This window comes from Thunnus thynnus, chromosome 8, assembly GCF_963924715.1.
Source record: "Thunnus thynnus chromosome 8, fThuThy2.1, whole genome shotgun sequence".
Classification (NCBI taxonomy): Eukaryota; Metazoa; Chordata; class Actinopteri; order Scombriformes; family Scombridae; genus Thunnus; species Thunnus thynnus.
The window spans coordinates 27,810,138-27,830,708 of NC_089524.1; the positions used below are offsets into that span (position 1 = coordinate 27,810,138).

Below are 20,571 nucleotides of genomic sequence, written 5' to 3' on the forward strand. Positions count from 1 at the left end.
CAATGTAAAGTCGACTCTTGTAGTATTTATCACACGATTTTTTATTGGAGTTATTTATGCACAATAAATTATAAAAACACAAAAGTTATAGGTAGTAGTATGACTTAAAAATCCTTGTTTATTAAAAAGCAAATCATGTACAGTACTGATAATAAGGACTACAACATCACAACAACCAAAACTTTAGTTTAATCCTATGTATCCCAAGGTTTCAGTAAATAATTTAAAGGAAGCATTTATTTTAAATCTGCTTTCTAGTCTAACAGAAAATGGCTTAAATTCAGCAGGTATCATTGGGAAACTGGAGATTGCAATTCATAATATTTACACTGTCAGCTCTTGGTTTCAGCTTGTACATGACAGTAAATTGAATATATTTGAGTTGTGGGCAGTTGGTAAAATAAAATGAGGCACTTTGGGCTCTGAGAAATTATAATGGACATTTTTCAGACTAGAATTCGATAAAGATCATTGGCAAATTAATCAAAGATTAATCAACGGAAAAAACTTAAGGCGAGTTGCAGCCCTTATCTTCAGCATCTCTTTGTGATGTTCTTACCCCAGAAACCTGAAAGTCTATTAAAGATCTCTAGAAAATCATTGTACGAGGATAGGCAAAGCCAAAATATTTTTCAGGGAATGCTGACATATAACTACTATGATTTAGTTTTATTATTTGGAAATCAATACTTATCAAACATCTGGTAAGAACAGTGTCTTACACTCTTTAGTTGGACAAAACAATTTAAGATTTATGGTGAGACAGCTGATTTTTTTTTTTTTTTTTTTTTTGGTATATCAGCTTTATAAATTTTCCCATTAGACCAAAACACCTAGTCATTATTGATACTCATCTGCTAAACAACTCCTGCACTAAAGTGACTGCAACTGAAATTACACTGAATAATTCAGAGACTCAATGAATAAGTTAAAGTGCAGGTGATTCTACATTGAGACAGCCTTGCATTGGGAGAAAGGGAGACCATTCAAGAGGCCTATTAAACCCTTGAGAGGAACACTGTCTATTTGAAATGAGTAAAAACATGAAGTTGACAAATTAATTGTTCCCCACCCTGTATTTGAGTATGCTGTTTAAAAGCTGTGAGAGGTCATGTGGCAGTTGTACTCACGAGTATAAATGTAATTAAAGAAGGAAAGAAAAAAAAGAGACTTATGTTAGTGGGTTACACAGTAACTAAGAACTGTTTCATTAGAAACTGCAATAAGATTCAAGTAAATGTGAAGTCAAACCAGTTATATAAACACATTGTAACTTTGGTCATTCAAGTATAGGCTCTGTGTTATAAAAAAATGCAGAATGGCACAAAAGTCATATAATTATGAAAAGGCATGTGAATCAGTCTGTCTTTTCCCGTAAGCCCTTCTGCTTCCAAGTAAGCGAGGCCTCCTGGGATATGCGGAGTAAAACCACCCCGACGCACACTGTTGTCAGACCACAAAGCATGGCAAGGCTGTCAGTTAAAGTTAGTGCAGTCCATTCTTTGAAGAGAAGAGCAGAAGCAAGGATCACGGTGGATGTGAACGTCACGTAGTAAACGGCTTCGAACATGTTGGAGCTGAACGACTCCAAGGCCTTATTGATGAAGTAGAACTGTATAAAGATGCTGACAGCCAGTGTTCCCAGCAAGCCCAGGAAGAGAGCCAGCGCTCTGCTGCTCGAAGGCCCTTCACCAAAGACGTCTTGTGCTGCCAGGCCAAGTCCTTTGCTGCTCGGAACTGTGAAGCTTCCCAAGAGGGAACATATGGCGACGTACACCATGATGTTTGATGTGCCGTGAGCTGGAGCCATCCACACGATTAGCACGACCAGCATCAGGACCACCAAGAGAGCATAAATTACAAACACTGCAGGATGAGAATGGACATTTTTAGTGATATCTTCATTTATAAGAGCATTCTATTGTATATGTAAAAGATGTTTACTTTGAATTAGTAATATAAAAATGAAAGAGCTGATATTACTTGGATTGCACATGGACTACTTGTCTGCTTGCACCTCTACAGTGTACTTCATCTTTAATAATTCCACATTTATCAGTTACTAAAGTAAACTAAAGGCAAAAAAAAACTTGACTTAGTCACCTGGGTCCGATATCCTCTCCTCTAGCTCCTGACTCGACGTTACAGTCTCTGCTTTAGGGGCATGAATGATGAGCACAACAGAGCCGCAGCAACATAAAACACATCCAAGCTTCCCCAGGATATTTAAATGCTCATCCAAGATCCAAGAGGCCAGCACAGCCCTGCATCACACAAAAAAGCCTCTTTTATCAACACACCCAAGGCAATTCATAGTCCTGAAGGTATTTATACAAACAGTTTTATGTCTTCACTAAGCACGTTTCTGCTTGCTGATGTGAAATGATACAGTGACACAATGAGGTTAAAACACTTCATGATGGCTTTCATTTTTTTTCTTCTGTTTGTGCTCATGTATTGATATTTTTTTCTCCTTTGACAGGCTTCAGTTTTTCTTTTTTTGTCTTCAATTCTTTAGGGTTTTTTTTTTTTTATCCCACCTGCACAATCCTTTGTACCCCTGCAATGAATTATGTTTTTTGTGTCAAACAAATAAACTAAACTAAACCTAATGTCTTGGCAACAAAATTGTATTAAAAATGAATAATTTTAGTTTTTAAAATGACAGTGAAAAAGATTGATAATTAACCATAACTTTACAGCGTCTGAGGTATCAAACCTGTCCACTCACTGTCCAACACTAAAATGATGACAAATCACATTCTCGTTTTGTTTTAAACAACTTAAATAGGATTTTTTTAAAAAATAAACTATAAAGCAAAAAAAAAAATCCAATGCCTGTGACTTACAGATTCTGATTAAAGTCTTAAATGCTGTTGCTGTCTGTAATGATGTTTCTCGTCTAGACAAACCATATATCACAATGTCAAGCTAAACGCTTAATAAAAGCAATGTAAGAGAATCCAATTCTGTCTTAAACTTACCCAAATAACACTCCAAGGGCTCCTAGAGGTGTAACTATCACAGCAGGGGCCACATTGTACGCCAGGAAATTCCCAATTTGACCAACGATCACTTAATGAGATTCATAAACACATTTTTTGACACACTTGTTAATATTATACACATATTGTACATTTGTTCAGACTGTTAGCGTTACATTGTTACATTTTACCTTAAAGATGCACGAAATATAAGGTTCTGTTAATGATGAAGCTGATTTCTTATTGAATGTACATCCAGACCGAGTCAATAGATGGCGCTATACTCACTGGCCAGTGTGCCACTCCACCACACGGCATCCCCGAGGTACGACCCTCCTGGGGAAAATACAGGAAGAGTTTAGTTTGTGGGGCTTTACTCGACTTCATGATATCATTGATATGCTTCTACTACTTCTTCTCACATAAGTATTGTTTAAGAAAATGTTGTGTTGGTCTACTTATCTGCTGTTTCAGTCTACCTCTGTCGCGGGAGCGTAATATTCCCTTCTTTTGCAGCACAAATGTCGACCCGTTGATGAAACTTGATATTACTGCTATTACTATTCCAGCAACTGGCAACGAGGAGACAGCGTTTAGTTCCGAGTCAAACGCCATTTCTGGTTATAGTTCATTTGGTTCAACAGCAGAATGACTGAGAGTCAACAACCCACCGTTACTGTTTGGATTGGGAAGTGTGACACTGCGCATGCGCCGTTCTATGGGGCACCCGGCTGCAGCAGCCCTCATGCTTGGCACTTTTTACACCAAATAAGGTGTCTCAACAGCAAACACCCCTTTGCTATGAGATCCAGTTTGATACAAGGAGCATGTTTTCTTCACCTCTGAAATTTTCGACTTACAGTAAAGCTTCTTTGATTATTGCCAATCCGTATATATTCATTTTAATCAATTAAATGCGACTCAAGATCTCACTGTAAGCCCATCTCAATGATAACACATTAAAACAACATCTACCACACTGTGCTCTTTTGTGCTATTAATCCTGGAATGCTGCCTACAGTCTTCCTCCTGACTGATGAAGCAAAAATATCCTCTTGAGCTAACACAGTATGAACTGAGCTGAATATACACTCTTACATCTCTCCCCATGCGTCCGCCTTGCTGCTAGAGTCTCCTTGAGCAAGACACCAAATGCCCAAGAACAGAGTTATATAGTTTTTCCAGCAAATATGTGGAGCTCATATGGTATAGTGTCACTCTGAGCCTAACTGAACTTCACACAACTTGAACCCCAACTTAACTTTCTGCATGAAACCTCAGTGGGATAAACACTCCTTCTTGATGTGACATGATAGCATAATATTAAAGTAAATGTTGATGCCATTTGTTCATTTTGTCAAAAGGAAATGTTACTGTATCTGTCTGTAATGAGATATCTTCACACATGGGGTTGGGCATACTGGTCCTCTGACAACTGGGCCTCTGTCACATTCAGTAATCTGTCTAGGTTAGGTTGCTGAAATAATACTGATTACATTTTGAGTTAACAGATTTAGCTATTTGGCTAATCTGCCTTTTAAAATATTGTTCTACATCCAGAAGACTAAACCAGGTGGACAATGAGGGAAGGTGATCCCAGGTATGTTGCTTTTCATAGGAACAAAAAACACCAGACAAGGAACCCACATTTCTGATGACTGTGTAATAATAATAATAGTAACAACAATGCATTTAATTTGTACTGTACTTTTCATTCACAGTGAATGTCAGAGTGCTACAGCATTAAAAACATATTACATTTAATAGAGATAATAACAAGAGTACACAAGTATATAGCAATGCTCAAAACCCTCAGATAAAACCACAAGTGAAGCCAAATTATGCAGGCAGATTAAACAATATTCAATTCAAAAACATTCTTTTTTTTTTGGCTTTATTGACATGAAATGTTACATTTGTTTCCAAAGCATGGTAATGATTTTAAAAAGACATTCAAACACATTTTAAAATAATAATCACTATAACTGAATAATACATAAAATTATATAAAATATGTAACCTGTCAACAGGCCGGTCCTAGCTGTGGGTGATGTAGGCAACCGCATAGTGGGCCAGTTTCACTATGCACTGGAATGAGCTGCAGTGAACATGTTCCCAGTGCCCCTATCATGTGCACTGGCTTTGTGGTGCAGGGCATTGATATGTTTTGGTTTTAATTAATGTCCTGTGAGAGGTTGTAGTTATTAGTTGTGTATTTGTTTCAAAAGAATCTACACATTTTGAGATTGTATTTGTATCTGTGTTGGCTATTACTCATGAATCTTTTGTGTATATTGTGTCTCCAAACAAAGTACATTTCAGTTCTGTTTCAAGATCTATTTAAATTATATTTATACTTAAATTCTATATTGTCTATTTATGATTCCCCTTTGTGAATTTTGCATGTTCTTGTGTTTTTGTTGATTTTGATTTTGATTTTGTCACATATTGTAATTAGTTTTGTTTTAGTAAATATTGTTAATATTGCATCATTCTGTCTTCAGAACCATTGCTGCACATGTATTCATCTATTTATCTAATTTTTCGGAGGGGGGCCACTAAGTGTTTTAGTGCCAGCCCTGACTGTCAAATAAATACTCCCACTTTTTCCTCGAGACGAACCGCCCCCTAGCGGCCTTCATTCCAGGCCAACCCCGCCCCTCCTATGTCCCGCCTCGGATACAGACGGAGCGCCCGTTTAGTAAACCCGTCAGTAGGAGCGGGCGGAGTAGAGTCCGTCCAAGCGACCACAGTGCAGTGAAACCCCGCCTCCGCAGGATGTGGTGAAACATATCCATCGCTTCGACTCTCACAGTTACGACTACGTAATTTGTTTCCATGCCTCGTGCCCTAGTCCGCGACCTGTCAATCAAGCCCATTATGCACGTCCTGTTAATGCAGCAAAGCAGCTGAGGGGACGAGAATAGCATAAGAAGAGACCGCAGGTAATTTAGAAATCTGTCGTTAAAATTCAGATATCCGTTATGTTGTTGAACTTTCCTAAACGCTGCACCTCTCTCGGTTCAGTGTCACAGAAGCTTGTTCATCGCTGCCTGGATGATGAGAGCTGGTTCAGCGTTAGCAAGCTAGTTAGCCTAGCCGCCAAGCTAACGTGAACGTTACCTTGCAATATGTTTTGCTTCATGAGCGTACTGATGCTGTGTCAGTATGTTATTAACTGCTGGAGTGGTGTCTATGTTAGTTCATGTATGATAACCTGGTTGTAACTACGGTATCAACGTTAACAGAGACTGTGCCCTTGCTAGCATTTTAATACTCCCAACGTCATTTAACGTTACAGTTAAGGATACATCTCTGGCCCTAAACCCGAGCGTTATTTATGTAAATGAAGTCATAGTAGTGAGTTTAAGAGCATATAATTATAGTTACGATCACACATATAACTGAAATGGCTCACCTTGCTAATGATAAAGCAGTTTGTGTAACTTAACTTCGCAACTGAAACATGCATGATGGAAAGCAGCAACATTTAGACGTAACACAGTTTCTGTGTCATGTCAGCTTGTGTATTGAACACCTGTCATTGAATTTGGGAGTGGTTCAGTGCTATGCTTCTGAAATTAGTGGTGGGCAACCCTTTTGTTTACATTTGGTTTATAATATCAGCTGTCTGTGGTTTCTCTGATTGTGTAAATCCGCCAGTTCACTAGTTTGAGGTTATGTTAGTGTAAGTTTCCATTGTAAAACATAGATGTTGACATTTGTAGCAATTCAAAGCAAACTGGAAACATGCTACGATAAGTGCATGCTGATGTTAACCAACCTCACACTATTAGGTATATAATTGTGTAACTATGATTCTTCTCTAATGGTGACGTTGTAAGTTTGACTTGTATTAGTAACACAGCTTTTCATCTCTTTATCTTGCAGGTTGGCTGCGTTTGCAGCCAGGAGAGGAGAGGGGAAGATGCCTTCTCCATCTTTTACCCTCGATGCTCAGCTGAGATTTCATGACAAATGGCTGAAGATAGACTTACAGGTATGTGTACCCAAGTAAAGAGGAGGATCCCAGGAAAATATATACTTTTCCAGATTAAAAGTACAGCGTGATACTGTGTGGGCTCAGTCACATATGACTACTGCAAAACCTCTAAATGTTGCCTCCTCTCTGATGGTGAATGTCGATTCAATTCTTCTTTTCCGAATCGATTAAATGAGTCACATCTATCACTATCTCAGAACTATTCAGCAAAAACATCCAGACTTCTGCTATCATAACATGGTCAGTGTCAAACATAGAGTTGAACTATAGGGGCTACATTTGTTGCAATAACCTGACACAACAGATCTCTTCAGGCATATCTGAATCCACTGACCTGCAAGCTGTATGAAGCCTTTTGCACAGATGATTATTGTTTTCCATGTGTGCTTCTGAAAAGAGGTGTAACCTATAATAACACAGTAAATTAAGGGAAAATGTATTTTTTTTTAAAGGTCTATGTTGTGAAAACAACCTCATGTTGGTAGTAATTATAAAGCGTGTTAATATAGGATGGATTTAGAGAAGATGGTGACACAAGAAACTGACTCGACTGTCTCATATTACAAAATGGGCAGTGCAGCGAGCTGTCTGCTTCTCCTTCCTAAATTGAAGCTTGTCTGGACTCACCCTGAACTTGAAAATGGGTTTGGACTACCAAACCAGGACTAAAATTGGAGAAGGGTGTCAAGTTTTCTCATCGTTAGAGCTCTCTCCGGTGCTTAAGGCAGCTTTAGTGTTGTGTATCTGGTCTGGTGTCCAGCTGTGTCTGTTGAGCTAACATGTTTTTGACATTCGAGACATTACATTCCTTGAAAGCAAGAGTTGGCTTTCCATCTGTGTGTATTTCTTAGCAAAGCAAAGCTGTGCGTCAATGGTTTACTACCAGGCTGATGACCCAAACTTTACTACAGATGTTTCCTTGATTCAGTTGGAAACTAGGAGATGATGCAGCTATTTTGAAGTCTTAATCGTTCACTTACTATTGATATTAGTTTAGTCAGTATTCATTTCCTTAGCTGGGTTATGAAACTGCACAACAGATTTCTTTCATCAAATGAAACAGATGGAAGAATTCAAAGAGGAATGATATACAGGCAAGATAACACACATTGAAATTATTATTCAAAAATGCAGCCGTGTGAGGAGACATTCTGAGCTGATACTGTAGCACAAAAACAAGCTGAGCCACTGGTCACCCTGGATTTTTTTAGCTGCAATTATAAAACCCTCATAATGCGATAAAAGCTTGTCTGTGACATACTTATATTTGAGATTTGTGAGTGATGTTGATTTCTTCCTTCTTCTTGCAGCGGGCATTCTCTCCAGAGGGATTGAGTGAGATGTGGAATGAAATGGTAAAAGATGAGGAGATAACATTCAACGGAGAAGAATCAGCTCACCCAGGTATGGCACTGTGAGATTACTGCATTCATTTACCACCTGTGTTCCTGACGCATTTACACTTCACTGCCATTCATTTAGGACAACATGCTATGTTTCTACACACTGTCAAAGGATGATACCTGAGCCAGGGATGCGGGGGGGGGGGGGGGGGGTAGCATTTTAACTTCGCTGAAGGAGATGAAGGTTAATGTCAGAATATCTTTCGACTCTTTCAGAAGATTGCACTGATTGCTTTGGAACTCAAAAGAAGGATGAACCGAACGACAAAGAGAAGAAAGAGGAGGAGGAGACGTCAACATCAGTACATCACTCCATCATTGAGACCTGGGACTGGGGGCGTCAACCAGGTGAGAGCACTGCCTGAACAAGATTGTGATGTGTCGCACTACAATATATCTTGTCGTGACGCACTACTACTCCTGTTGTGGCTCTTATTTCTCTTTATTTTATCTATTATCTCTGTTATTTTACACCCTTCAGTTTCCAACTACATGACTTAATACCATGCTGTCAGCAGACAGTTTCACAACACCGAAATGTCGACCAGATACGGTGATACTGACCATTTTGATACATGGCCAGTCTCTCTGTTTATCAATTTTATGTCTGTCAGGCCCTGCTGGTGTATGCATGCGCTGGCAAGTGAGGTGTGGAAAAGACAACTTGCAGTCTGCAGGTTTGAGTGGTTATTTTTACCCCTCCGGAGTGTAATCTTGGTAGGTGTTACAGTTTCGGTCCAGCGTGGGGTAGCGTCTCTAACCCAAGCTGTGTTTACTAGAGGGACTGGGTGGGACGGTGTTATGGTGGTGGGAGATAAGCTTTTGGGCGGGGGGGTCGGGGGACATGCCAAGCATATGTAGGGTTTGCTAGTAGCTAATTGGCTGCTTCTCTCTGTTTTTTTTTTTTTTTTTTAATTGACTGAGCCAGGAAAACATACTGATCTGATTGTACAGCGAGTGTAACCGGATCGCTACATGGACGAGTTCTCTGTCATTGATGCTTAAAGTTCAAACAGCATACTTCCTGCTTTTCCATTGAGTGGTCCGATATCTGGAACATGTTGATGTCAGCAGTTAGGGCCCAGACCCAACCTATTGTTTTCAGATCAGGTTGATGCAGGGGACGCATGACAGATTTACCCTGCTTCCTTGCAGTGGATGTATTTTTTTTTCTTCTCCATGTTAGATCTTTTATAAAGTATTGATCAACCGTTATGAATTTGGTAGTTCTCCCGTACAAGTTACTTTTTAGCTAAGCGTTATGTATAATAAATAGTAGGAGACTTTGTCTGACTGGGATACATATCTGTGCTGACAGCTATGCACAGCTGACTGTATTGTGGCTCATACAACCTCAGGCCAGTCTGGCTTACATAAAGCTTAAGTGGATTTCAGACCTGCTATTTTGGCCCATCTTGTCTTCCCTGCAGCGCTGCTGTATAGCAACATAATAAGACATTTTTCTCATGAACCAATTCAGAATAAAGGATTTGTAGTGATGAAGGCCATTGGGGGGAAAATACTGAATATGGGGATTTTTTTTTTCTTCACATTTAAAAAAAAAAAACAGTCAAGGCCACAAGTAATGCTGAAGAGTCTCATGACCCTTTCTCAAAACACAACTGCCAGTATAATGAAGAGCTGTGACGTAATGATGACATGAAATGAAACGTATTGTAGATAGATATGTATTTTCTTTATTGGTGGTTTATTAGTATTGGTAAACAGAAATGTACAGAACCTTGAAGGTTAAATATTAAAAATTTATGATTGTTTGAGATTGCAACATAAATTATTAAAAAGCAGCAGTATCTTTGCAGAATGGCGAAAATGATTTTTACTGTTTGACATTTTTTGTTTGTCCTGTATCATCTGCTTTTTGATATTTTAAAATTGATTTTCAAATCAAAATGTGAGTTTTTATGAGTAGTATGAAATATTTTCTAAACTTACAGTGAACATTGTGTCAGCAGAGCCACACATAGTGCTGTGGCTTTTCCTTTTCCTTTCAAGATTTCTGGTGATTTTATTAAAATATAAACTGCATTTACATTTTTACATATATTTTAAGATGACTTTAGCTGCCAGAAATTGGTTTTGAATCGCCGAAGAAACAACTTGAAACATAAATAAATAATATATGCTTAATAAAACATTTATAATGCGTTTGATGTGTCTGTTCATAAAGAAAATGACATGAGAGTGGTCAATTTATTTATTTTTATTTTAAACAATTTTGCACTCTAAATAAAGTTGAATATTCATGTGTTACAGTTTTTCTATGAGTAGTAATTATCTGTGACAACAAATACATGTTTTCTTTGCACATTCTTTGTGTGTGCAGATGAGACTGAGTTGAAGGACTGTCTCATGGTCCTGGTTGACGACCAGCAGAAGCTCTCAGCTCAGATGGCCAAAAGCACCCTGTCAGCCCAACGTCTGCGCCAGCGCCTGGTCATCCTGGAGCGCTACCTCATCTCTCTCAGCCACAGCATGATGGAGGAGAAGTACAAGGTCCGCTGGAAGACGCCACCCAGCCCACCACTCCCTGCTGCTGACAATAAAAGGTAAGAATATTAAAGCTAGAGATGATTTGAAGCTGGCATGGTGCTGTCACCTCATGGCAAGAAGGTCCAGGGTTCAAATTTGTTGGCTCAGTTGAGCCCTTTGGGGAATGTGCATGTTATTCATGTTTCTGCATGCGTCTCCTGTGGGAGGGTTCTCCCACAGTTCAAAGATGAAGTGAATTGGAGGTGTGAATGTGAGTGTGCATGTGGTCAGTCCCGTGATGACTGGGGACCAGTTGTGGGTTTACCCAGCCTCTTGCCCATTGTGTGCTGTAACAGACTTCAGCCCCTCACAACACTGCACAAGATAAGCAGATAGACAATGAATGAATGGATCTCTCAAAAATCCTGTGCAAGAGTTCACTGACCACTGAGTTTTACTGAAGATGAATACTGACAGGCTGCTGAACAAGGTATCTTTTGAATCTATAGATTGAGCGAGTACAGTCACAAAGTACAAAGTTCTGTACAGTTTCCTCCTGGTTTGTACAGTACACTGATGTTGATTGTTCATGCTTGTTTGAGTTAAACCCTACAGCTTGGTGTATAAATGCACACAGCTTTCCTTATGTAGGCCTCTTAAACACTCTCAAACATGCACTTCTTGTGTGCATAACCTATGTTGCACTTGCTTGTAGTCTACTGTACTCTGTATTTGTCTTCCAAACTTGAACTTGTATACTTCAGTAGGGTTTGTTTTAAAAATCTGTCCTCAAGGTTTTTACTGCTTACGCACGCATCCGAATTTCTTCAATTTCTTACCAGCACTGCATGGTTATCTTTTACTGTAGTTTTTATATGTGTGCCAAGTCAGCACACCCTGTTTGTGACAGTGTGTGTTTATCGTAATTTTGAGGGAATGGTGATAATTTGCATGACCACACCAACCAGCAAACACACAGAACTTGGCTCTCATTTTGGTAATCCCTTGCACAAAACCCTTTACAATAGGCAACAAATGACATTTACTTGGCAAACCAAGAGGTGGCTATGGTCTCCTAGCAATGAATATATTTTATTTTGAATGTCACTGAAGAGATGACATGGAGATTTAATTGATTCCCTGTGTGTTTGGTTTTGTTATTTCAGCCCTCGTCCAGCCAGCAAAGGTGTTGAAGGTCTGGCCAGAGTCGGCTCCAGGGCTGCTCTCTCGTTCGCCTTTGCTTTCCTGCGCCGGGCCTGGAGGTCAGGTAAGAATGTCCTGGAATACTAACAGTAAAGACGTTTTGTCCCTCAGTGGTGGCGATGATGGCTGCTGTCATGGTGATGGAACTGTGCTTAACAGCTGTTGATGGATGTGTTGCACCATGTTACAAGTAAAGTAACAAAGTAAACAACCCAACACATTTCGCAATGCTATGTTTTTAGCCTTAGCCTGTGGTGTCCACCAGATGAATGACTGCAGGAGTGTTTGGGATAGGACCAGGGAGACTTGTTGGTATCATTCCTGCTATTTTGGGATAAGATAAACCCAACATTAAAAATGGCCATTTGGACTGGATTGAGGCTGACACTTGATCAGCACCACTGAAATATAGTTCCCTCTATAGACAGATGAATTTGGAACAAACTTCTCACCTCCTCTTACCTTAAAATAACATTCAGCTGTCCAGTTTTGTAATTACTAGCTATAACCACTGTCTGTTACCTATAATGGGGCTGCAACTAATGATTATTTTCAGGATTGTTAATTTACCAATAATTTTTTGATTAATCAATTAATCGTTAGTCTTAATAAACATAGTGAATATATATTGCTATTTCCCATTGACCAAGGTGACATTTTTAAATGTCTTGTTTTGTGCAACCAATAAAGTCCAAAACCTAAAGATATTCCCTTTACAGTGATATATTACAAAGGTAAGTTGCAAATCCTCACGTTTTAGGGTCTGGGATCAGATATATTTGACATTTTTTCACTATCTGTAGGTGATAGATGATTGAAACAATGAGTTGATGAGTTGACCAAAGTAGTTGTTATTATTTCTCTAATCATATCAACCCTAATCTACAACCAGAATTCTAGCTATCTCAATGCTATACATTATACTCTACAGTCTGGGTATCAAACAGTGGGTTCTTGTTTATTGAGGCGACCTTTGTGATCTAAATCAATGCAGTATATCAATAGCACAACAATAAATCCTAACTTTGGGAATGTTATAATCAGAAAGGAGATGATTCAACTCTGTGGTCATTTTGAGGCTGTAGTTTGTGGTTTTGTTCTGATGGACCGCATTGTATCAAAAGATGATTTTAGTATTCAGTTCCCCTGATTTTTATAAATAATGATGGAACAAATTTCAACACAGTGCAATCCAGTACACATTTAGAAGCTCTTTGTTTTCAGCTTTGCAAGTAAAGATGCTGTTTCTGTTGTGTTCAATGTTTTTTATGTTGAGAGTGAGCTGCCTGTCCACAGGGACTGGGTGGGAACAAAGAGCCCTCTCCTCTGTAACATGAGCAGCACACACACACACACACACACACACACACACACACACACACACACACACACACACACACACACACACAGAGTTAAGCTTCTCATCCTCATTCTAGCTGTGTTCCTGGAATACACTGCAAGAAAAACAGAAGTGAAACAGTGTGTTCTTTCACTCGCCACCTGCTGAATGAACAAATGCACGAATCATAGTTATTATAAAACTTTCTATTGTTGCAGGTCCTGCAAAGGCCAGGACCAGGAGCATTCAGTCTGTTTGGTTACCAGTAAAGATTGTAGATTGAAGGTTGTTGGTGCATGCAAGGTTGACACCAGGGCTCATATTCATCAGCCATGTCAGAATCAATAACTGATGTAAAAATACTTCTCTGATCCCATTTTCTGAATGTTATTGGTGTTTTGTTAATAAGAAAGTCTGTGTTTGACCAGATTGTGGTAAATTTGTATTGTACTGTTAATATCTTTATATGCTTATGTGCGTTGCAGTAGTGTATGCTGCATGATTTTGTTCACTATGAATTTAAGAAAATAGCAGAAACCTCCAGTTGCTGGGCTGAGCAAACTGTAAATTGTATATTTTGCATACCTTCTGTGTAGTGTACTGTAGCCACTGCAGTTCTTTTATAAAACATGACCTTTGTGCTTTGGTACAGGAGATGATGCAGATCTTTGCAGTGAGCTTCTCCAGGAGTCTCTGGATGCTCTGCGGGCTCTGCCAGAGGCCACGCTGTTTGACGAGGGAACTGTATCATCAGTGTGGCTTGAGGTCGTTGAGAGGGCCACCAAGTTCCTCAGGTTTGTCGCTTACTGATCAGCTGCTACCTATATACATTACAAGATACTGTATATTGGATGGATAATCGTGTGATTCCTAATCCTTGTCTTCCTTGGGAACAGTGATGTACACGGAAGTGCCAGCACCAAAGGCAACATTCCTCTTCAGGACCAGCACCTAGCCCTGGCCATCCTGCTAGAGTTGGCTGTGCAGAGGGGCACACTCAGGTACCCAGATACCCTTTAAACCTGTTTATTTGATATTCTGTTGCAGTTGAAATGTACCGCTTGCCCACCGCTCACTCAGCCTTTACGTCATTTTGTCTCTCCAGTCAGTTGCTGTCTGCTGTTCTGCTGCTGCTGCGTCTTTGGGAAAGCGGCACCAGAGAGATGGACAACGAGCGCTCCACACAGGGCACCAGCGCTCCTCTACTACCCCTTTTGCAGCGCTTTCAAAACATACACAGCAGCAAGGAAGAGCCCATCCCTGAAGAGGAAGCAGAGGTGAAAATTGCCTTTCTCAAAGTTAGCAGTGATTCAGTTGCACCCAATGAATAGGAAATATGAGAAATTGAACAATTTAACTTTAATATCATTTGAAGATGAGGGATCAAGAATCCTCTCAGACAAAATGTTGTCCAGTGAAGGTCTGTTGCCTTGTGTGTTGTTTGGAAACACCTGCCTTAAAATACCACTGTTCTCCTACTCCTGAATGAGAATCAAGCTAATTAGTACTTTGTGGTTGATTGCTGTGATTTACAGATTCTTGCAGCTCCTCTGAGTCCAAATGAGAGTTTCCTGCGCTACCTAACCTTGCCTCAGGATAATGACCTGGCCATTGACCTTCGGCAAACAGCTGTGGTGATCATGGCTCACCTTGACCGCTTGGCCTCTCCCTGCAGCCCTCCACACTGCAACTCCCCAACGTCGCACAAGGTGATGACTCATTTTATTAGTTGGAAATGCTTTAGGTTTTTCTTTTTAAAGGTCAATAATGCTACTCCTTCCTTCGGACATTTCTTAAGTCTGAAGTTTTCTTCCAACTCTCCAACTCTCATGACATTTGGCCTAACAAATGTGATTCCTCCATTAGAAAAACTTGGACAGTTGTTAAAGAAATGTGAGAAGTCAACATGTCCATCTCTTTTTGTTTTAGGGAACCCTGCAGGAGGTGATTGCCTGGGGCCTGTTGGGCTGGAAGCTTTATGCCAATGTTAATGGTCCCATTCAGTGTAAAGCCCTGTCCAGCCTTGGCGTCTCACAAATAGTCTGTTCAGAAAAGGGCTTTCTCATTCTGTCCAGCAGTGGTGCTGTTTACACCCAAAACTACAAGAGCACAACCCTGGTCAGTTCTGTTGTACAATTTTTTTTCTGTTTATTGTTTAATAAAATAATTAAAAAATGAGAATGGAAGTTCCTGTCATACTGTAAATTGAGCCACTGAATTATTTTGTTACAGGCTCCCATGCTAATCCACGGTCTTAGCTCTAGAAAGATTATGAAGCTTGCAGCTCATCCAGATGGGCAGCACTACTTGGCCTTGTCATCCAACGGGGAAGTGTTCTCGTGGGGCTGTGGCGATGGTGGCCGCCTTGGACATGGAGACACCACGTAAGTAACTGGACTCGAGCTGATATTCAATTTCTGGGCAACCCAGTTTGGTATTTTCACATTGTACCATGATATTGTAATATGAAGCTACCTGGAAATTCTGGTGCTTTCAAAGTGGAAGGACTTTGGAAATTATGGCATTTGGGACACAGAATCAAATTTCTGGAAATCTAGTTAAATTAAATGATCGATCTGAAATATTCCCTGTATTATTTCTCAAATCGAGGAAATTTCTTTTAATGTTTTATGCTAATACACCACAGATCTTCAGCTGCCACTGACTGCATTTTTAGCAGAGATGAAAACATCCAACCTTAACAAATTCTTTTAAACATTATCAGTGGCATTAATATTTCCTAAAAGAATGCTTAAAACATAAATTATTAATTTTCACCGTGATCAGAAATGTTCCTGAAAGGCTTCTTTTTTTAATTCTTGAATCTGTCAGAGAAGCATTTTTGTATGCCATTATCCATACTACTTTTTAATTTATTTCAGATATCTAGAAGAGCCTACAATAATTGCAGCCTTCAATGGGAAACAGACAGGAAAGCATGTGGTGCACATTGCTTGTGGGAGCACATACAGTGCCGCCATTACAGCTGATGGCGAGCTCTACACATGGGGCAGAGGGAACTATGGTCGCCTGGGCCACGGTAAGCTCCATCTGCTTTACAGCTGCCAAACACAATCTCATCTATGTCTGTTTTATCACTGAAAATGAAATGTCTTCTGACTGTGTTTCTAGGCTCTAGTGAGGACCAGACCACACCCATGCTGGTGACAGCACTGAAAGGACTAAAGGTGATGGATGTAGCATGTGGGAGTGGCGATGCACAGACGCTTGCTGTGACGGAGAATGGTAAGAACGAGAGTCCTTTTTTGGGCTTGAATTCTGGCCATAGAAGCTATTAGCATTTTTATTCACCTTCTCTGTGTCGCTACAGGTCAAGTGTGGTCCTGGGGGGACGGAGACTATGGAAAACTGGGCCGAGGAGGCAGTGATGGCTGCAAGACACCCAAACTGGTAGAGAAACTGCAGGATCTGGACATAGTGAAGGTGTGCTGTGGCAGCCAGTTTTCAGTGGCCCTTACCAAAGATGGCCAAGTGTACACTTGGGGAAAGGGAGACAATCAACGCCTAGGTCATGGTACTGATGAACATGTCCGCTATCCCAAGTTGCTCGACAGTCTACAAGGTAAGTTGACTATGTGAAGATATATCCTCAGAAGCTTTTAGAATACAAAAACTAATCTCTGTCTGGTATACTTGCAAACAGGGAAGAAAGTTGTGGATGTGGCTGTGGGGTCTACACATTGCCTTGCCCTCACTGACGACGGAGAGGTGCACAGCTGGGGCAGTAATGATAAGCTGCAACACTTTGATACACTCTTTTCTAACAAGAAGCAACCTAAAGCACTCCCGGGGTTCAACTCCAAACACATAGTGGGGATCTCCTGTGGCCCAGGACAGGTAACATACAGAACTGTCATTGTTGATTTTAAAATTCTCCTAATGATAGAAGATATATTTAACACACTTTGTTTGTTTTCAGAGCTTTGCCTGGTCCTCGTGCTCAGAGTGGTCTGTTGGGCAGCGCGTGCCCTTTGTTGTGGACGTATGCCCCATGACCTTTGAGCAGCTGGACCTGCTCTTGCGGCAGGTCAGTGATGGCATGGATGGCAGCTCAGACTGGCCTCCACCACAGGAGAAGGAGTGTATGGTAGTCGCCACACTCAACCTTCTCAGGCTCCAGGTAGGCAGTAGTCTCTCAACAGATGTTTTATTGCAAATGTGGTACTTATTTATGCTCGAGGCACCTCTATATTTTCTTAATAGTAACGTTTGGTATCTCCACACCTTCTCTTATGCCAAGTTTAAAATTCCAACTGTGGACTAATTGGACAGCTGATTGTAATCTCATCATCATATCTCTAAAACCTTCTCTACTGAATGTGTCTTCAGCTCCATGCAGCCATTAGTAACCAGGTGGATCCAGAGGAGCTGGGATTGGGGCTCGGCAGTGTCCTGCTTAACAACCTCAAACAAACAGTGGTTGTGCTAGCTAGCAATGCTGGGGTGCTCAACACTGTCCAAGCAGCTGCTCAAGCTGTCCTCCAAAGTGGCTGGTCAGTGCTGCTGCCCACTGCTGAGGAAAGGGCGAGGGCATTATCCTCACTTCTGCCTAATGCTGGTGAGTGCAAATCTGCTCACACTGATTAAATGCAATAATGGATGCTTCATAGTCCATTAAACCTGTTCCTTTTGATAGAACTGTAAACATGGTTTGGACCAGGGAGATAGGTTTTAATTTTCTTTTTCTCCCAGCATCCGGAAATGAGATGAGTGTGAGCCCAGGACGTCGCTTTATGATCGACCTTTTGGTCAGCAGCTTAATGGCTGACGGAGGTTTGGAGTCTGCACTGAATGCAGCCATTACTGCTGAGATACAGGTCAGTGTTTAATGCATGAGTCACCACTTCGCTCTCCTTTCTTACATAATATATTCATAACTGCCTCGTCTGTTTGTGTAACAAAATGAAAATAAAAATTGTCTTGGGAATAAGATTCTGCTTGAATTTAAACTTACTGAGTCCCCAACTATCAGGATACAAAGTCTTTTTAGCTGGTCCTGTTGGACTAGTGGGTCATAAAACTACTTGTTATGAGACAGTTTTTTCTGGCTCCATTAAATTACTTCAGTCTTGGTTTTAAATACTTTTTCCCAGAACCAGCCTGAAACTTTAGATAACCTTTATGGTCGATTGAATTCGATTTCTTCTGACAATTTTTCTGACGTATTTATTTAACTATTAGGATAACTAATACAGAATATTAGACATTAATGGTCTCCGCATCCCTAAACTCTTGACATAACCCTGCTCACTGGTCAACGGGGTCACACTTTGTATTTTTTTTTTCTTGACAGGATATTGAGGCCAAGAAGGAGGCTCAAAAAGAGAAGGAGATAGATGAGCAAGAGGCCAATGCCTCTACCATGCACCGTTGTCGTACCATGCTAGATAAAGACCTCATCAACACGGGCATCTACGAGTCAGCAGGGAAACAAATCCTGCCTCTGGTGCAGCTTGTACAGCAGCTTTTGAGGTACCTGTACTTTGCCTTGGTTATGCTACATTTATGCAACTATACAGAGTAACCCCTTGCTGTCTACTGTGGATGATTAGCTTGTAGCAGATTTACATCGATTTGTTTTCTGCAGGAATATCGCATCCCAGACCATTGCACGACTGAAGGACGTAGCTCGGCGTATCTCCAACTATTTAGAGGCAGAGCATGTGAGCAAGGAGCGCTCTGCATCTCTGGACCTGCTGCTCCGCTTCCAGAGGCTGCTGGTTAGCAAGCTCTACCTCGGAGTTAATGGCACAGAGAATGTCAACGGATACAGTAAGTTGTGTATTTCAACTTTGAAATGACCTTTCTAGTCTTCCAGATTGGAGTAACTAGAGATGAAGTTTGAAAATTACTTCTAAATGGACAGTTTTGTCTGTTGTTTTGTAGATCCTGAGCTTCTGGGTGTTGGTTCCCTGTTGAAAAAGTACATTGCCCTGCTGTGCACTCACATTGGAGACATCCTCCCAGTGGCAACAAGTATTGCTTCTACCGGTCGCCGCCACTTTGCTGAAGTATCTCGTGTTATTGAAGGAGATCTAACCGGTAATTCCCTCTCTCAAAAGTTGCTGAGTGTGTATATGCAGCATAAATTGTGGATGACTTGCGGTCTTCTCTCCTGCAGGAGTGCTCCTGCCTGAGTTGGTGGTGTCTATCGTCCTCCTCCTCACCATTGACGCTGGTCTGATGCAGGAGACGGGTTCTATCCCTCTCCTGGCTGGTCTCCTGGAGCATCTTGACCGATTTAATCACCTGGCTCCAGGACATGAGAGGGACGATAATGAAGATCTGGCCTGGCCGGGTATTATGGGTATGACACCAGTTGTGTCTTAAAATGTCATTGAAGACGATTTATTAGTATTTAGGTCATAAATATAAGGAGTGAAGACTAGAAGCTTTTCACAGTATGGTTTAGAATGTAACTAGCTCCTTTTCTGCTGTGGCAGGATCGTTCTTCACAGGGCAAAGTTCCAAGAACAATGAAGAGGTGTCCCTCATCCGCAAGGCTGACCTGGAAAATCACAACAAAGATGGTGGTTTCTGGACAGTCATTGACGGAAAGGTCTATGACATCAAGGACTTCCAGGCTCAGTCCCAGTCATTAACAGGAAACAGTATTCTGGGTAAGGGTAAAAAATATTTTTTGCAATGAAATGTGATGTATTAGTCAGAATAAATTTGTACTATGGTATAATAAAATATCTCCTTTTACAGCTCAGTTTGCAGGAGAGGACCCTGTGGTTGCTTTGGAAGCTGCCCTGCAGTTTGAGGACACCAGGGAGTCTATGCAGGCCTTCTGTGTTGGCCAGTATATGGAGGTACCAACTATCCAAATATACATTTTCAAAATGAAATGTCTTGCTTTGTATTTGGTTATAATCTTTGATATTTTGATGTTTATCATTTACAGCCTAACCAGGAGACAGTCACCACTCCAGACCTCAGCAGTCTGTCCTCCCCACTCATTGACACAGAGAGGAACCTGGGGTTGCTGCTGGGTCTCCATGCCTCCTACCTAGCCAAGAGCACCCCCCTGTCCCCCATGGAAATTGAATGTGCCAGTGGGTTCAATGATTTTCATATTCCAGGTGTTGCTCCTTCCCAGACTCTGCATTGGTTTTAATTTTAATA

At 40.7% G+C, this 20,571-nt stretch overlaps 2 protein-coding genes across 4 annotated transcripts in view; one reads left to right on the plus strand and one right to left on the minus strand.

Annotated features, from left to right (window-relative positions):
* Positions 1 to 100: 100 nt before the first annotated feature.
* Positions 101 to 3,692, minus strand: nipa1 (NIPA magnesium transporter 1). Its single transcript, XM_067597742.1, has 5 exons — positions 3,464 to 3,692; positions 3,273 to 3,320; positions 2,985 to 3,075; positions 2,104 to 2,264; positions 101 to 1,866 (listed from the first exon to the last, which is right to left on the minus strand). The coding sequence occupies exons 1-5, from the start codon at positions 3,597 to 3,599 to the stop codon at positions 1,358 to 1,360; spliced, it is 945 nt and encodes a 314-aa protein (XP_067453843.1). The 5' UTR covers positions 3,600 to 3,692; the 3' UTR covers positions 101 to 1,357.
* Positions 3,693 to 5,721: 2,029 nt separating this feature from the next.
* Positions 5,722 to 20,571, plus strand: part of herc2 (HECT and RLD domain containing E3 ubiquitin protein ligase 2) — a 42,940-nt gene continuing 28,090 nt past the window's right edge. For 2 of the 3 annotated variants that reach the window (XM_067597736.1, XM_067597737.1), the window contains exons 1-26: positions 5,722 to 5,929; positions 6,876 to 6,984; positions 8,298 to 8,391; positions 8,607 to 8,738; positions 10,735 to 10,957; positions 12,047 to 12,147; positions 14,075 to 14,216; positions 14,319 to 14,423; positions 14,528 to 14,699; positions 14,958 to 15,131; positions 15,352 to 15,540; positions 15,655 to 15,806; positions 16,305 to 16,462; positions 16,555 to 16,668; positions 16,754 to 17,005; positions 17,087 to 17,280; positions 17,363 to 17,563; positions 17,773 to 18,001; positions 18,136 to 18,260; positions 18,737 to 18,915; positions 19,031 to 19,215; positions 19,330 to 19,485; positions 19,565 to 19,750; positions 19,887 to 20,063; positions 20,155 to 20,258; positions 20,351 to 20,501. In XM_067597736.1, the coding sequence (XP_067453837.1) occupies positions 6,913 to 6,984; positions 8,298 to 8,391; positions 8,607 to 8,738; positions 10,735 to 10,957; positions 12,047 to 12,147; positions 14,075 to 14,216; positions 14,319 to 14,423; positions 14,528 to 14,699; positions 14,958 to 15,131; positions 15,352 to 15,540; positions 15,655 to 15,806; positions 16,305 to 16,462; positions 16,555 to 16,668; positions 16,754 to 17,005; positions 17,087 to 17,280; positions 17,363 to 17,563; positions 17,773 to 18,001; positions 18,136 to 18,260; positions 18,737 to 18,915; positions 19,031 to 19,215; positions 19,330 to 19,485; positions 19,565 to 19,750; positions 19,887 to 20,063; positions 20,155 to 20,258; positions 20,351 to 20,501 (3,967 nt within the window). In that variant the 5' untranslated portion in view covers positions 5,722 to 5,929; positions 6,876 to 6,912. The remainder of the gene's footprint in view (positions 5,930 to 6,875; positions 6,985 to 8,297; positions 8,392 to 8,606; positions 8,739 to 10,734; positions 10,958 to 12,046; positions 12,148 to 14,074; positions 14,217 to 14,318; positions 14,424 to 14,527; positions 14,700 to 14,957; positions 15,132 to 15,351; positions 15,541 to 15,654; positions 15,807 to 16,304; positions 16,463 to 16,554; positions 16,669 to 16,753; positions 17,006 to 17,086; positions 17,281 to 17,362; positions 17,564 to 17,772; positions 18,002 to 18,135; positions 18,261 to 18,736; positions 18,916 to 19,030; positions 19,216 to 19,329; positions 19,486 to 19,564; positions 19,751 to 19,886; positions 20,064 to 20,154; positions 20,259 to 20,350; positions 20,502 to 20,571) is intronic. The other variant, XM_067597738.1, reaches the window with a different exon arrangement.

What these genes read in the sequence shown, in the direction of transcription:
- nipa1 (XM_067597742.1), bottom strand. Translation starts at nt 3,599, where the DNA reads ATGGCGTTTGACTCGGAACTAAACGCTGTCTCCTCGTTGCCAGTTGCT. An exon ending in ATTACGCTCCCGCGACAGAG is followed by an intron (nt 3,321 to 3,463) that starts GTAGACTGAAAC and finishes TATTTTCCCCAG; the next exon opens with GAGGGTCGTACCTCGGGGAT. An exon ending in GGAGAGGATATCGGACCCAG is followed by an intron (nt 1,867 to 2,103) that starts GTGACTAAGTCA and finishes CTCATCCTGCAG; the next exon opens with TGTTTGTAATTTATGCTCTC.